At 37.7% G+C, this 17,828-nt stretch overlaps 1 protein-coding gene across 1 annotated transcript in view; it reads right to left on the reverse strand.

Annotated features, from left to right (window-relative positions):
- Nucleotides 1-505: 505 nt before the first annotated feature.
- Nucleotides 506-17,828, reverse strand: part of SELENOI (selenoprotein I) — a 48,069-nt gene continuing 30,746 nt past the window's right edge. Inside the window, exons 7-10 of the mRNA XM_006080850.4 lie at nt 12,806-12,854; nt 10,636-10,816; nt 9,242-9,424; nt 506-7,249 (exon numbers count right to left, since the gene is read on the reverse strand). Of these exons, the coding sequence (XP_006080912.2) occupies nt 7,151-7,249; nt 9,242-9,424; nt 10,636-10,816; nt 12,806-12,854 (512 nt within the window). The 3' untranslated portion in view covers nt 506-7,150. The remainder of the gene's footprint in view (nt 7,250-9,241; nt 9,425-10,635; nt 10,817-12,805; nt 12,855-17,828) is intronic.

Consider the following 17,828-nt stretch of genomic DNA (forward strand, 5'->3'; position numbering starts at 1 on the left):
TCCTTTCAGATGGTATTTTTCTCTTGATGTATGTCCAGGAGTGGGATTGCAAGGTCATATGGTAGCTTTATTTTTAGTTTAAGGAACCTCCACACTGTTCTCCACAGTGGCTGTACCAATTTACATTCCCACCAATAGTGTAGGAGGGTTATGTGAAGATGTTTTTCAGTATGAAACAATCACCTTACAAGCTAATATAAGTGTGATTCAGTTATTATGAGAACAATAAATACTGCCTAGTATCCAGTTCTGGGAGGATCATAGCAGTATATTATGAAAAGCTGTTCCTGCCACCTTCTTAGTACTTTGCTCTCTGAAACAAGTCACAGGATTATAGAACACCCAGGAGCAAGCAGGCTGATCAAACAAAACAAAACCTTTTAAAATTCTGCTCAAAATTAACCAGTGATTCTCTGAGACAAGTGACTGGACACTTTTTCTTCCCCAGAACTCCCCTCCCCTTTTGCACTACCAAGGAAAAACAAAGACAACAATGTGAAAATAATTAAAAGGATTTAAAAACCATTTACTCTTTACTTTTATTACAATAAATATTTATCCATAATAGAGTTAAAACAATTTTAAATTAAAACCTACTGCATTATTTTTGGGTTTCACAGCAGCAGAAATAAAACATAAATTCAGTTGAGAGCGCAAGGCTTCCAGAATCCAGTGGCAAGAAACACAGGTCTTGATTATGTGGGCGAGCAATGGGGACCAGGAATACCGATGACACAAAACGAATGGTGAAATGCACATCTGTACCCTGTTTGCACATCAAATTACCTAAGACCTCACAACATTCCAGCTAAGGAATTTAAGCAAGTTGTGACATCCCATTTCCCACAAAAGCTAGAGTTTTCCCCCATCAAGCCCAAGAGCACAACTGCTCCAAGCACTGCCTTCTGGCCAGGAATGGGCCCCACCATCATTCAAACCCTGGAAGCCTCAACTCTGGTGGAAGCAACCATCTTCTCACAAGATTTCTGACTCACACAATCCCCGGTGAAAGGGAAGCGGAAAGTGACATATGTCAAGGCCTTTCTTGGGGACTAAGATGAAAGGCAAGAAGGAAAGACTGGAGATGCAGATAAGGAACAGTCTTCTCAGAGTTACAGGGTACATGCAGATTAAGTCAACATGAAGAAACAGTCAGTCTGGTGAGGGCTTATCATCTTGCTGATAATCAAAAGTAGACTGCACATACATACGAATACATTATACATATATATGTACAAAGAATATATGTATACATATTAAAATATGTAGGCATCCACACACCACACATAACCAGATAAAATAAATGCTATGTTATCTGCTACAAACAAGGGCAAGTCCTAAGTAGACAAATTATAAACATGTTCAATTAAACTACTTGAAAGGGAAAATAACTTTATGTTCCTTTCAACTTCTCTCACATATTCCATTTGTAGCAGACACATTCCAGTTACTTAAGTGGTATTGTTTCTAGGTACCTGAGGGGATGGAAATCATCCTTCTGTTTCAGAATACTACAGAAAGCAAACTGCAATAGGACCAGGCTATACAAATCAATAATTGATTTGGCCGTGATTCCCGCCACCTATTCTTAGTCACAGGACATGAAACCTTACTCCGAAAAGCGTCAATTTCTTTTCCTACCATTGGCTACAAATTTAATCTATTCTTTTAGATGGGAGGGGAAAGGGAGAATGCAGGTCAAAAGGAGTTTACACCTCAGCAAGTGTTCACTGCCTTCCACTTTACCCAGAGGAAATACTACTTTAAAAAAAACAAACTCTGAAATTTAGAGTTTAATACTGAATTCTGCTTTCTTGGAACATTCCAGAAAAAGCAAACGATTACCTGTAGCTGGGTCTTTGTCTCCTGAATAGCTGCTCTAATGGGATAAGTTATTTAAACAAAATAACCCACCCAAAAATGTTCATACTGTGGGCAGTCTTAATTAGTACTTACTAAACTAAGTCTGATACAGAATGATACCAGTAATTCAAACAGATTCATAATGCAGCATTCATGGACCTCATAAAATTAAAACGGGCCCCTCCTATAATCTGATTAGTAACATGAAGTACTGAACATGGTTCTAGTCAAGAACTTACTCCGTGTATGTTTCAATAAAAACCAAAATCAATTCACCAAAATCAATTCCAATTCTGTTATCCATAGAAACTGCTTAAGAAAAGACTTTAGCCTAAGAGTCACAAGGCATCCACAGCATTTAGCCACTCTGTGGGTCTCCAAAAGTGTCTCTGGTTACAACGTAGCATTAGGTACTCCATGATGATGAACCAATTCATATGCTTTCAAAATAACACTACCCTGATTGAATCTGGTTTTCTAAGAATCATTCTATGAAAAGACAGACAATGTGAATGGCCTGTAGGAGACCAGACAATACTTCTGTGTCCAAACGGACTCTCCCTAAGACAAGCCCTTGTTAAAATATTCTAAAATCAGTCCATGTGCCATTTTGCAATTTTGGGAATCTGGTCTTTCTCTCCAAATGCAATATAACCCACTCACTCAGGCCACCTGTGAAAAAGGCCGCAAATGCCAAAACTTCTTATGCTACCCGAAATATTAGTTCATTTAAGATATGTCTGAAAAAAGAGCAAGTATCTGCTTAAAAACAATCGGCTAGTTTACTGTCTCTCGCATATTTATTAAAAAGGAAAGCATTACTAGCATGCAGTTTTAAAAGGTTGTTTATTGTGCACCACAGAAACAATGGAAATGAATTAGCCAATAAGTCCAATTCCCATGGCTCCACACAAAGGAAAAAGTAAACACACTGCCACTTTCTCTGGAAAAGCTAGACAACCATGATTTACCATATATCCTAAAGCAACTGTCTGCCAACATGTCAGGTATCTGTACCACTGTCAAACATGGAAAGTAAAATACACAAATCACATGGGTTACACAATAAAGGAAAATCTGAAAATTACTCAAGCTTCCTAAAATGTACAGGACATGATACTTTCAAGTTTCACAGTGATTAATTTAACACCATTTTACTGTTAAAACTGTCACTTAAAGGGTACATGTCACAGTGCTTCAAATGCAGCATGCTAAAAAATCTCCCTGGAAGTTTCTAGTGCTGGCAGCTCAATGAAGACTATCCACCCACAGGGTGTTCAAGAATGGACATGTGGCCTTACAAGCACACCGCATGGGGCAAAGAAAATTTCAATCTGATTTCACAAATTTCCTATAGCGTGCTCCAGCAAGTCCAGAACTGAAGTCAACATAAAGGCCACTCTAAACACAGGAATCAGCACCATCAAAGATTTCTGTATCTGTTTTTGACTTACTGGCGGACCCAAAGTCAAAAGATCTAGTCCTTCAGATTTACTTTGTTATCTCTGGCACATTCCCACTCCTTGCCTAGGTGAGAGATCTAAGGCCATCAAGGAAATCTGAATGTGGCAGGGTACAGGGGGCGACAAAGCAAGTGGAGTCTCTGTCCCAGGTGGTGGCTGGTTAAAGGGAAACCCAGGGGAAGAAGGAAGAGGAAGAGTTGCAAACAGGTTTCCTGTTAAAATATTAAGGGGAGAAGTAGTCTCTGATTCAAACACTTTCAGATTACTTTTTCATTCTCCACAGATTACAGAATCAAAGCCTGCTTTGGAAAGTAAGGTGAAAAGTGAAAGTGAAAAAGGCTCAGTTGTGTCCAACTTCGTAACCCCATGGACTATGTCCATGGAATTCTTCAGGCCAGAATATTGGAGTGGGTAGCCTTTCCCTTCTCCAGGGGATCTTCCCAACCCAGGGATCGAACCGGTGTCTCCTGCATTGTAGGCAGATTCTTTACCAATTGAGCTATCAGGGAAAGCAAGATGTGTTCCAAATGCCTTTGGACTGACTACAACATGAATTAACTCTTTGAAAACTGAACACTTAGGAAACTTTCAAATTCACATTTGAACTTGAAATTAATGGAGGAAGGACGACTTAAATTGTGAGTTTTGAACTGTGCACTGCAGTAGCATCACTGGGCACTGAAGTGATCTCTTCTTCCCCTTCAAGTGGACACCACCTATGCTTGCTTTCTCCTCTGCATGTTCCCCCAATGCCCAGGCTCCAGGTCATGATCAGTATTCTTTCAGAAACTATTCAGAACTGTGGCAACCCTAGACATGCACTCCTCTTCCCAAGAGCTCTATATTAAAATAGATAACATGTTGGTAATAGTACTGTAACATTCTAGGCCATAATCAGCATCAAATCTTCTTTTTAAAATTTAACCACGACATTATTAAAATGCCAGGGAAGACTATTTTACTTCTTGATTTGGAAGTTATTCACTCTATTAGCCTTAAGACCAAAACCCATGAATTACATCTGTTACACATTAAGGGAGGAATGTTGGTTAAATTGTGGCAATTTTAACCTGTATGTAGATTACACTAAGACCATGAATGTTATTAAAGGATCATAAAAGGCAACATGAATATACTCAGATATTTTTTAGATTTTTCTATCCTATGCCCCTCCTCAAACATAGGGGGATTTTCTGACAAGCATGAAAGGACATTTTTCATACCATAACCTGAAAAGAAACTTCCTACAGGTCTAGGTAACTTTGGTCAGAAGAAACACAAAGCAAACCTCTGGCCTGGCTAAGGCACTCTGTTCTGAAATGGACAGAAAACACGCATGCATGACCAATTATGCCACTTGCTCCCCAAAAGGCAGCTCAGCATATGCTAGGAGAAAGGCTGGGGTGTGAACGCACCCCAAAATATCATGCATAAGCCTGAAATACCTTTTATACTTTGGGAATGTTATGATCACTGGCGATTATGTCAGTTCACAGAGCTCTTTGTAACCAAGTCCTGCTTCAGTTGCTAAACCATACATGACAAATAGGGGCTTTCACAATACACTTCAAGACAGCAGACTAAACCAAAAAAAGGAGTCAACAGTACACTAAAGAGTCGCAAGTCCACGTATTCTGAAACAGTTACTCACTTTTCATCTTTTATCTTCCTAACATCCATCTTTCTTTCATCTCATGATGCCAATGAAACTGACTACAGCATAATTCTTAACTACCACGGGGAAATACGTTATCAAGTATAGGCACAAAACAATTTTCAAATAAACCTGACTGCAACAGAAAAAGAGCAGAAACACACTTTGAGGTAAAAGAGACCCAAAATTACAGGACATGACCCTATGCCAGAAATAAAGGGTATTTTTCTTTTTTTTTTTACTATACTGTACAAAGTGACAAAAGCCTGTGGTCCAAATTTGCCATTTTATAAATATTTTTCAGCTCTTACATAATACAGATGAATCTCATTTTTGTATACAAAGTCAACAAAACAATAAAATGATTAGCTTAAAATCTTAAAGCAAAGCTTTGTTCCCGGCCCAAATTAACACTTTATCCAGTTCGATTTTACAGATGACACAGAACAAGGTATACAAAAAATAAAAGAGTTACTTTTACTTAATTAGTTCATTCTCTGACCTCCATGATGGCAATTTAAATAAACATGGAATCACTATCCATATTCTCCTGTGTTAATTTCCCAACTATTTTCGGTGTTCATTTTTGTCTTAGAGAAAGTCACGGAATATACCTCAACCTTTACAATTTTTTAAAAATTGAGTACAGTCAGCTCCGTGATGCTTCATTTCTAATAACTTGATGACAGTGATTACAGTTCACAAATTTAAAAACTGAAATAATAATTACATGGTTATTTTTACAAAGTGGCAGATTAAAATCTAACAAAAGAATACACTATAATTAAATTTAATGATGGGCACATTATAGATAAATAATGATTATGGTTTTAATTACATTATCAACACAGTGGTGCCTATTTTATCCAAGTGCAATCCGTCCAAAAAAAAGGGTTTAAGATACACTCTTCATTCAAGCACAAACTTCATTCAGTGGAAAATAAAAGAAAATCAGCCGGTAAATTTCACCACCACCAAATTAAGGAGACAAAATCAGAAAGAAATAGAATATCCACATTCATGAAAAGCTGTGATCATAAAACAATCATATGAAAGTCAAAAGAGATTTTTAAGTTTGTCAGTAAACCTCAAAAATTATTCCAAGTCATATTAAAGGGTGTAAATACTCAGTAAGGCATATATATCAAAATTTTTCTTCAGGTGGAGAAGTGAACGAGTTGGGGAAGAGAGAAGTTCTCTCTATGTCTTTATCTTGTATGAAATTAAAAAACAGCACTATTTCCTCCACAGAAATCTAGTTTCAGAGCAACGTTCACAGTAGTAATTTCACAGTGAGGTTCATGAGATTCCTAACTCCTAAGAAACTTTTCTTATAAGGAAGTTAATCTATGTTCCTCACAAGTAATTATTCTAAGAATGGGGCTATCACATGCATTCATATGATCATAGTTCACAGGCACCAAATCTCAGCAACTTGTAGCTGAGGGGAAAAAATGCCACGTTTAAACACTGAACCATGCCAATGAGTGAGCCATAATTACAATCCATTCTCTCTTAAGTCTCAATAAAATATTTTTCTTTAAAAGAAAATCAAACCACTTATCAAGATCTGTTCCATAACAAAGAGAGCCAGAATACTAGAGAATTTATATATATGTATATATATAAGCTCTCTTAGCACATGAGGACAAAAGGCATTTCCATGGGAAAGTGAAACCAGTATTTGGCAACTGTATATTGTTCTCTAATCATTTGGCATTCTTGCTGAAAGTGACTTGCTCTTATCTTTTCCCTATATTAGATTTGGGGTACTGATAGTTTCCACAGCTAAAGACTTACTACTAAGTACCAAATATGAAAACACATTGGGTCCTCTGAATGTTATCAGTGTTCCTAAACAAATATGAGGGTTTGAAAAATAAAATCCAAGCATCTTTAACTCTCTATGAACCAAAACATTATGGACTCCTAAACTACAAGGAACATTTTGCTGGGCTATTACGTTTAACCAAAACAACACATGGTTTTATAAAAAAGTAAGCTGGGAGTTAATAGGTCCAATATTCCACAAGTTCAGATATGTATCATTCCTGCTGTCCAAGTACCACACACACACTGAGTTCCCATGTCTGTTAAGCAGATCAGTTTAGTTCAACGGTGATGGATGAATATTTACAAGCATCTTATTTACAGTACTTCTTTCTGTAGATTACAGGCCAATATTCTTTTCTTCTACTCCTAGTCAATCCGAGTTTGGTTTTCTCAATGAGAAGGGGTAAATGTGAAAATGGTTGCTCAGCTGCTTTACCTATAGAAAACCAGAACATGAGGCAATGACAAATACATACATAATTTCTTTAAAGTGCATACAGAATTCATCCTCTGGAAACAATTTACTGGCACGGCAAAAATTATTAGAAATGAAGAGGTCTCCCTAGACTAGGACAGCAGTAGAACTAGCTGGCTAAATGAGTACTAGAACTATCCTGGGAGAGTTAGGACTTACACCTGGGTCTGTCCAACTTCAAAATCTAGTCTTTACAGAGCCTCCCAGACCACAGAGCCTTACATTCAAATCTACTGCAAAACTATAGGGTTGGTTGATTTATACTATCTAGCAGATCAAATATTTACATATATGGTTAGAGTCAATGTTTACCTTCTTACAATGCTTCTAGGTAGTCAGATGTGTAAATTTTTGATGGTTTAAGCCATGTTAGTTAGGGTATCCCTACTAGAGGGTACGCAAGAGCAAGGTAATGTGCCAGCTAGCAAGTATTGTTTACTTAATACTTCTTAGTTTCATTTTTATTTTTAATATTTACATTTCAATAGAAGTAATGAATGTTTTTGTGTGGTTCATCAAGTTTTACCTTCTGGTCAAAAGTTGTAGAAGTGTTAAGAGAGTAGAAAGACAGTCAAAAAAAAAAAGATGTTCCTGGAATTTTTTTCAGTTAGCGTGTGATTTTACTTATTTTCCAGATTTTTAACAACAAAAATGTACTGCCTTTGTAATTTAAAGATAAACATGTTTTGGTTTGGTTTGGCGTGTGTATATGGAGTGTGTGTTTTCTGAAGATATACTTCTGAAGGATCATAGATAAAACAATTATGAAAGACACTGGCAACTGTATTCTACTTCATGCACATGACTGATTAATAACAGAATAAAAGCCTAAAAATGTTGATATAAAGCATGTAACACTAAATCTGCATGAGCAAAATCCTAAATGACTATGTCTTTGTGTCACAATTCATAGACTTATCATGGTTTTTTTTTTATCTACTTTGTTTCAACAAATATAGGCTACTTTGGGGAGAAACACTAAGGGAAGAAATATACACCAGGTATAAAAAATTATCAAACATGACAGGTGTCCTGTTTAAAACATATATAGAAATAAAGGCATTTTGTTTCTCAAATTGATCCACAGCAAGGTTCTTTTCAAAACAAACATATCCAATAGAAGTATTTTTAAAGCCATAAAAATATGAATATCCTCCACATGACCTAACTGCTATGAAATTATCCTCAAAAAACAAAGCAAATGAAGGAAAAAACATTATTACAGGTTGTTCACTCCAACTTTATTTGTAATAGTGAAAATCTGCAAAGAATCTAAATGATTAAAATAACTGGGTCATGGTTAAGCAAACTGACATTAAGTAATTTCCTTGACGGAACACTGTACAGCAATTAAAAATCATAAATACAAGACCATGCTAAGATATGTAAAATAATTACAAAAGAATGCTAAAGTGTAAGGAAAGAAGAAACAAACTGCATGGTTCTGACTTTCATTGTATTATATGGATCTTGGCCCATTTGTCCTGAAAGCAGTTTATTTTAGAAGAGAATATTAAGGTTTGCAGAAGATTTCTTAAATCTACTTTCTTCTATATTTCCTCTCATGAAAATGCGCCTAAAGCTAAAGAAGCGAGTTTAGAAATAGATAATCAACAAATGGGATTACTTTGTCCAATATAATTAAAAGTGCCAAAAAATAAATAAATAAAAGCACAGAAGATCTTATAATTCTATTACTAAGGAAATGGTTTACAATTCTTCTCATTTAGAAACAAGAACTAATCCCTCACAATAATTACCCAGCTTTTAAATTATTTGTAGTTTAAAACACTACAACAATATCTGGAATCATACACCTGGATATTATCCAAAATTTAGAGAATATCCCAAAATTCTTCCAGTTACTCTAATAAGCAAGCTTCTGAAATTTTCTCTCACCTGCATTCCACTATTTAAGAACCAAATGAACCAATCCTGCCCTAGCTTACTCACCACTCGTACTCCATAATGGACGTGGGCCAAAGTGAAAGCAGCCGTTAGCGTAAACAGGAGAATGCTCTCAATGTAAGGGGTTACTCCTACATTCACCACCATGACAATCACAAAAAGAGGAAGCAGCAACCAGTTCAAAGTCGGGCACCGGGTACTGCTCATTTGACAAACAATCAGCTGACACTGGAAGTTATTTAAAAGAAAGAATAATAATTTAATTAAAGCTCTAGTCACTCCAACACTTAAAAAGCATTCAAATAGTTGAGCCAAGATATGTATTAAAACATTACATTATTGTCAAGTTCCATAATTTTCAAACGCTCAGGAGTTCAACTGGACAGCTAGCTACCCCAGCCTCCAAACCTGCAGACCCTCAGACTGGAAGATAATTCAGTAAGGATGCCATAGAAGGCATTCTCCTACTCGATTAACAATTTGGATAAAATAAAGTGCTCCCAATTTTAAGATTCTATGATATATATGAAAATAATTTTTTCAGAGCAGCCTCCCCAGCACCACACAACTCAATTTCTTCTAGTGATGAGGAGATGCTACCTCCAATTTAGTCATACTATCACAGAAAACACCTCAAAACCTCTTTGGCTCTCTCTACTTCAACACCTTACTCAAATATAGTTTTATTCCTTCAGAGATACTTTTTGTACAATATGTTTATGTTTTTAGATCTTTAGATGAAATCAGTGTGACCTGAGATAGTAAACACACAGTACAGACATAGAAACATAAACTTGGGGGCTAAGTTAAAAAATAAAACCTTATTAAGGACCTAGCCTGAGCTAGAGCACAGGCTTCCTGGCAGTTAGGACTACCAGGGTCTTTTCTCAACCCCTCCTGATCATCCCTCCCTGTCTGCACTCTTGCTGGGCTATAGCAGAGAAAGGGATTTTTTTTTTTTAACATATGCAGTATTTATTGCAAAGTTTTTATTCTATTTTCTTAATTTAAAAACCAGTTGATTAAAAAATATGTGGGGTATACGTGTGTTTTTTTCTCTGTCAAAACCCCCTTCCAAGCTCCCTAAATTAATCATTAGATCTCTGCCATTTCAACCACACTATTAATAATATTTAGAGTCTGAAAGGAATTATTCCATTAATTCTTCAGCAGGCAACCAAATCAAAAAATTTAAATGATGCCATGGTTCCAAAATACTACCGCGGTTTCCAAATCCTATTGGTTTTAAACAAATAAAATAACTTTCTGCATGTTCTGTATACTAACATGTTCTGCATGTTAGTAATTATCCTTTCAAATTTCTGACTATAAGATCTTTAAACTCTGCTTATTCTAATACTATATAAGATTTCTCAAACTATCAAATTCTGTCTAATATTTCTTTTTATGTGTTATGATTTTTAAAAGAAAAATCTTACTGTGCTGTTGGCAAAGGCTGTTCCAACCATTAAGTAGAACACTCTAGGGTGTAACTCTAAAATATCTGAAGGTGACAGGAGGATCCACGCTGTAGACAAAATGAATAGCAAACATGGAGAAAAGAAGGGAACCACAGCTTCATAGACTGAATTGTGTTTCAACGTGTTATTTTTATAGCTTCTGGAAAAAAAAATCAAGTAATACAAGAACATTATTACATATAAAACTCAATACTATACTTGTATCTTTATAGTTTTCAAAGTACTTACACACTTACTCTCTTATATTTATTCACAGTAACCTCACAGGATAGGTAGAACCAACATTATTAATCCCATTTTAGAGGCAGGTTAAGTGAGGATGTAAGAAGTTAAATTTACATAAGTGAAAGTGTTAGTTGTTCAGTCGTTTCTGACTCTTGCAACCCCATGGACTATATAGCCTTCCAGGCTCCTCTGTCCATGGAATTCTCCAGACAAGAATACTGGAGTGGGTTGCCATTTCCTTCTCCAGAGGATCTTCCCGACCCAGGGACTGAACCAGGGTCTCCTGTATTGTGGGCGGAGTCTTTACCATCTAAGCCACCAAGTTAATCCCATTTTAGAGACAGGTTAATCCATTTTAGGGCTTCCCTCATAGCTCAGTTGGGAAATAACCCACCGGCAATGCAGGAGACCCCAGTTCGATTACTGGGTCAGGCAGATCCACCGGAAAAGCGATAGGCTACCCACTCCAGTACTCTTGGGCTTCCCTTGTGGCTAGCTGGTAAAGAATCTGCCTGCAATGTGGGAGACCTCTGGGTTAGGAAGATTTCCCTGGAGAAGGGAAAGGCTATCTACTTCAGTATTCTGGTCTGGAGAATTCGGTGGACTGTATAGTCCATGGGGTTGCAAAGAGTCAGACACGACTGAGCAACTTTCACTCAATCCCATTTTAGAGGCAGATTAAGTGAGGATGTGAGAATTTAAATTTACATAATTTGGTACCAAGTGGCAGGGCCAGGACTAGAATGGAAGTCTTCTGATTCCCTAGTCTCATTTATCCACCTAGAAAAGTTTTATTATCTGGTCTGGATCCTATGAGATTACATTCTAATAGGAAAAACTAAAACGAACACAAAACCATACTACAAGAGTACCTCACAGGGCTGCTATGATACACAACTTAACAGTGAAAGACTCTGAACCAAGAGGGGCCACTGCATGTCTTGATGGCTCTGGGCACACAGGTGGTAGCACGCTCATACATGTCTGCTCATCTGAACTGAGCCCTCAGTCCTCATCCCAGCTCAGCCAATAATTACATAACCTTGGGCAAAACACTGCCCAATCAGGACCTCAACTTTAGAAGAATTATCTCAAATTATCTCTTAGGCTTTTAGAGCGTTACATTTTATGACTTCTATGAATGACTGCCAGTGGTCATAAAAAGGGAAGATTCAGAGAGACAGGATCATGCAAGACAAATCTGAGCACTGAAAAATGAAGTGGAAAGTATAAGAAAATGTTCCAAGCAGAGGAAACAGGGAGTGGAGGAAAGAGTGGGAGCAAAAGTACTGAAGAAAGAAAGAACAAAATACATTCAGGTCACAGAAGGAAACTGAGTGTGCTGAGCCCAAGTGGAAATGTGCATAAATCAGAGAGATGGAACTCCACCAGGGCAAGTCCCCTCCCAACCCCCACCCGACTCCTCAGGCACGCCCCACTCTTCAGGAAGTTTGATATGGTGCTCTTTAAGAAGAGTCAGCATAGCTCCAGGGTTTGGTCTTCAACTATACAAGTTCAGAAATATCATTTTATGATCATGCTAACTAAACTTACCTATAATCAATTTATTAAAACTTATAATCAATTCATAAAAAGAATGTAAACCTATGAATATTCCAATAGGACCATACTCTCTTCCAATTCACTCACCCCAAAAAATGACAAATTAGACTGATGAGCCTAAAACTGTTACCAAAACACTAGTTCTGAGCTAGTTGTGTAGTTGAATTGACTACACAAGCCACTACAGGCAGATGATCCCAATCTCATTCTAGATTCAAAATACAGCTTCATAACCTTTTCAAAATGCCCAGATTTCAAAAGAAAGATCCTAAAATTCACCTAAATAACAATTTCTAAAGATTTTCATATTTCTTGTCCAATTAAAAAATAAAATACTTACCTGAAAAAATTTAACAAACTCATTGGAAGAGTCACGCACAGTGCACAACCTGAAGGAAAGAACAATTAAATTATTATGAATTAATATTCAAGAGAGATTTTTATAATAATTAAATACATACAAAATACGTAATATTTTTAGATGCAACAATTTTCAAGTTCAGATTTACTTCAGTAATGAAACTCAATACATTTTTGAACAATATTTGCAACTGGAAGAGTGGCAGTAGTTTGGTGATTCATAGCAGAGACTCACGGAGCCAGAGTGGGTTGAATCTCAGTTGTGCCACCAATTGGCTATGGGACTTCAGGCAAATTAATTTTTCAGTGCCTCAGTTTCCTCTTTTATAAAATATAGATAATAATAGTAACAATACCATAGGGTTTTGAGAATTAAATGAGTTATTACATGCAAAGACTCCTGGAACAGTACCTGATTTATAGTAAATTGCACCGTGTATGTTATTTATTGGAAGAGGGAACCATTAATATTAACCGATCCTGCTGCTTCCTTTACACTTCTTTTTACCTCCCTGGCGTTCTTAATTTCTCCCCCTACTCTATACATTAATTCTTTCTCCTCAAAGCTAAAAAGACAGCCTTCCCAAGAAACATTACCATTGTTCCTGCTGTTCTCACTATCTGCTATCTTACTCTGCTATCTCCTACAACCCAACAAACTTAACTTGTCTTCAACTCCTCAGCTGCTGCTGCTGCTGCTGCTTCTAAGTCGTTTCAGTCGTGTCCGACTCTGTGCGACCACAAAGACGGCAGCCCACCAGCTCCCCTGTCCCTGGGATTCTCCAGACAAGAACACTGGAGTGAGTTGCCATTTCCTTCTCCAGTGCATGTAAGTGAAAAGTGAAAGTGAAGTCGCTCAGTCATGTCTGACTCTTAGTAACCCCATGGAGTGCAGCCCACCAGGCTCCTCTGCCCATGGGACTTTCCAGGCAAGAGTACTGGAGTGGGGTGCCACTCCAGTACTTCTCTGAAACTCCGCAGCACTCAACATAATTCTGCCTCCCTTCTGCAGAAACTGTACTCTTAGAAATTTATCAAGCTCTCCTACTCAGTTCAGTAGCTCAGTCATGTCCAACTCTTTGCAACCCCATGCACTACAGCACTCCAGGTTTCCCTGTCCATCACCAATTCCTGGAGCCTGCTCAAACTCATGTCCATTGAGTCAGTGATGCCATCCAACCATCTCATCCTCTGTTGCCCCTCTTCTCCTCCTGCCCTCAATCTTTCCCACCATCAGGGTCTTTTCCAATGAGTCAGTTCTTCCCACTAGGTGGCCAAAGTATTGGAGCTTTTTCAGATTTAGCATCAGTCCTTCCAATGAATATTCAGGACTGATTTCCTTTAGGATTGACTGGTTTGATCTTGTAGTCCAAGAGACTCTCAGTATCCTTTCTTCATTCCTGACTTCTAAGTAAGAAGACTCTGCTGACCACCCACTAACTGCAATTCTTTCCTCTCGGTCTTGGTGATCCCATTTGTCCGGTGTTCTGTCAGCCATCCAACCATTCAATGATGTCCTTTAATGGCAATCTACCTCCTGCATATTCCTAACTGACTGACTGAAGGTACATCTACTCTCCCTCAGAGAATCTTCTCTTACAGCTTTAACCATAAGCTCCCTGCAGTTGACCCCCAAAATCTTAATACTTTTGGGCAAATTAGACAATCTCTCTGAGCTTCAGAGAAAACAACTATACCATGAGGATGGGCTAAATGATTTTCTAGGGACCCCTGAATCTTAAATTCTCTGATTCTGTGATCTGTAGTGATATAAAGTCCTAATCTTTCTCTGTTTCAAACTCCAAACCAATACATGTGGTAACTTTTGCATGTTTCATTTGGATATTTCCTTGTCACTCAATGTATTAGCCCATTCAGGATTTCCAGTGACTAAACTTCATTTAGGGGTGGGGAGGTGTGTTGTCAATGCAGCTATGACATTAAGGAGCAAAGAGAGAAGAACATTCCTTCAAATAATTCCTAACACAACTTGCTAAAAACACATGGAAAAAAACTGTAATTCACCAATCAGAAATCTCACGTCAAAAGAGGAATTACTCTGCTACTTCCAAGCCCAACTGGAACAATGTTCCCAGATTAGAAAATCTTAGAGGGAATGGAAGGAGAAGACAAGATGTCTTCAATGTCCTCAGAAACTTTCAGTAGCTTATTTCATGTTAAGCTGAGGAGCACTGCTAGGGAGCAAGGCTAAATGTATTAACCCAGAATCACTTGTAGCTTTCAAGCACTTAACTAAGATAAAATCTTAAGCACAGTAAGCATGTAGGAAGCCTGAGCTCTATATAGGTTGCCAAAGAAAAACACTGTATTTACTATTTCTTCTCTAAATAGTAAATAGCATTATGTGAACCAAGAACTTTCAGATGTCCAAGCTGGCTTTAGAAAAGGAAGAGGAACCAGAGATCATATTGCCAACATTTGCTGGAATCAAACGGAATCAAGCTGGAATAAAGACAGATGGGAGAAACATCAACAACCTCATATATGCAGATGATACCGCTCTAATGGCAGAAAGCGAAGAGGAACTAAAGAGCCTCTTGATGAGGGTGAAGGAGGAGAGTGAAATAGCTGGCTTAAAACTAAATATTAAAAAAACTAAGATCATGGCATCCAGCCCCATTCAGTTCAGTTCAGTTCAGTCACTCAGTCGTGTCCGACTCTTTGCGACCCCATGAATTGCCAACACGCCAGGCCTCCCTGTCCATCACCAACTCCCAGAGTTCACTCAAACTCACGTCCATCGAGTTGGTGATGCCATCCAACCATCTCATCCTCTGTCGTCCCCTTCTCCTCCTGCCCCCAATCCCTCCCAGCATCAGAGTCTTTTCCAATGAGTCAACTCTTCACATGAAGTGGCCAAAGTACTGGAGTTTCAGCTTTAGCATCATTCCTTCCAAAGAACACCCAGGGCTGATCTCCTTTAGAATGGACTGGTTGGATCTCCTTGCAGTCCAAGGGACTCTCAAGAGTCTTCTCCACCACCACAGTTCAAAAGCATCAATTCTTTGGCGCTCAGCTTTCTTCACAGTCCAACTCTCACATCCATACATGACCACTGGAAAAACCACCCATTACTGTGTGGCAAATAGAAGGGGAAAAAGTAGAAATAGTGAAAGATTTCCTTTTCTTGGGCTCTAAAATCACGGCTGATGGTGACTGCAGCCATGAAATCAGAAGACGACTTCTTCCTGGCAGGAAAGCAATGACAAACCCAGACCATGTGTTGAAAAGCAGAGTCATTACTCTGCCAACAAAGGTCCACACAGTCAAGGCTATAGTCTTCCCAGTGGTCATGTACAGTTGTGAGAGCTGGACTGTAATGAAGGCAGAATGCCAAAGAATCGATGCTTTCGAACTGTGGTGCTGGAGGAGCCTCCTGAAAGTCCCTTAGAGAGCAAGGAAATCAAACAAGTCAGTCTTAAGGGAAATCAACCCTGAATACTCATTGGAAGGACTGATGCTAAAGCTGAAGCTCCAGTATTTTGGTCATCTGATGAGAAGAGCCGACATATTGGACAAATCCCTGATGCTGGGAAAGATTAAGGGCAGAAGGAGAAGAGGGTATCAGAGGATGGAATGGCTGGATGGCATCACCAATGCAATGGACAAGAACTTCAGGAGATGGTGAGGGACAAAGAGGCCTGGTCTTCTCTGTGTGCTGCAGTCCATGTGGTTGCAAAGAAACACAACTGGGCAACTGAACAACAACTCTAAGTAGTACTTGATGTACTTTCTATAAAGAGTATTTAATTGTTAAATACTTATCTAGTAAACTCTATATATGAGAATGATAGAACCCACACATATGCAGACCTGCTTTTATTATTACCATAGGAAGGTCTAGACTTCATAATATAGGAAGCATGGGCTATCGAAAAGTTAGAATTCATAAAAAAGGATTGAGTAGAATGAGATGAACACCAAGGATAGCATGATCACAACAAATATTCTGGTTCCTCATCAATGGTTCCTCATTTCTAGGCTTATTTATTAAATAAAAATTTCAATAAAAAACACCAAGACAAAAAATGCTTTAAGTAAAAAAAGACATAACAACAAATAAGAGGGAAAAGGTCATTTATATCAAAACAAAAGATTACTATCCCTAATAAAGTGCTTCTAAAAATAAAGGAAGTCATTAACAATCCTATAGCAAAAATTGATTAGAAAAAGATATAAATGACTCTCAAACACTAGGAAAGTTCATCCATAAGAGAAATGCAAATTAAAACTAGACAGATATATCATTTCTTATCCCAAACTGGCATAAATCCAAAAGTGTGACAACATACTACATTGGGAAAACTAAGTAACAGGTACTTTTATTTATGGGTGGTGGGAATTCAGTATCAGACAACCCATATGGAAGGGAACAGAGCATTTAGTGAAACTGCACACCTCTGCCCTTTACTAACAAGTCTACTTCTAGTGATCCCTTCCAAAATACCCTGGCAAAAATATGAAAAAGACGTGTACATGGACAAGATGATTTACTTCAGCAATTTGTATATCAGCAAAAAACTAGAAATAACCCAAATATCCATCATTGTTTGAATAAACAATTGCACAATCACGCAACGAAGTACCAGGCATTTGTAAGAACAACTGAGGAAGATGGCTACACATCACTATGCAGTGATCTCTAAGATACACTATGATGTGGAGGGAAAACAAGAGCACAGGTAATAAAATATGTATAGTAGGCTACCATTTATCCACAAAAGAGGGTGATAAAACTACACACGCACACTTACTTATAGTAACAAAAAAACAATGAAAGATTAAGTAAAAAATTAAAAACTAAGAATATGACAGAGACTAGACTTCTTTGAATATACCTTGCTTTATATATAGTACTGACTTTGTAATTATGTGAAAGGAAAAAGTAATCCCTAAAAATCAAAAGTAAAATGAAACGAACTTAAATGTACATATCCACAGAATAGGAACTTTAGACTATAATAACCCAACTGGGCATCTCC

The sequence above is a fragment of the Bubalus bubalis genome, chromosome 12, assembly GCF_019923935.1.
Source record: "Bubalus bubalis isolate 160015118507 breed Murrah chromosome 12, NDDB_SH_1, whole genome shotgun sequence".
Lineage (NCBI taxonomy): Eukaryota > Metazoa > Chordata > Mammalia > Artiodactyla > Bovidae > Bubalus > Bubalus bubalis.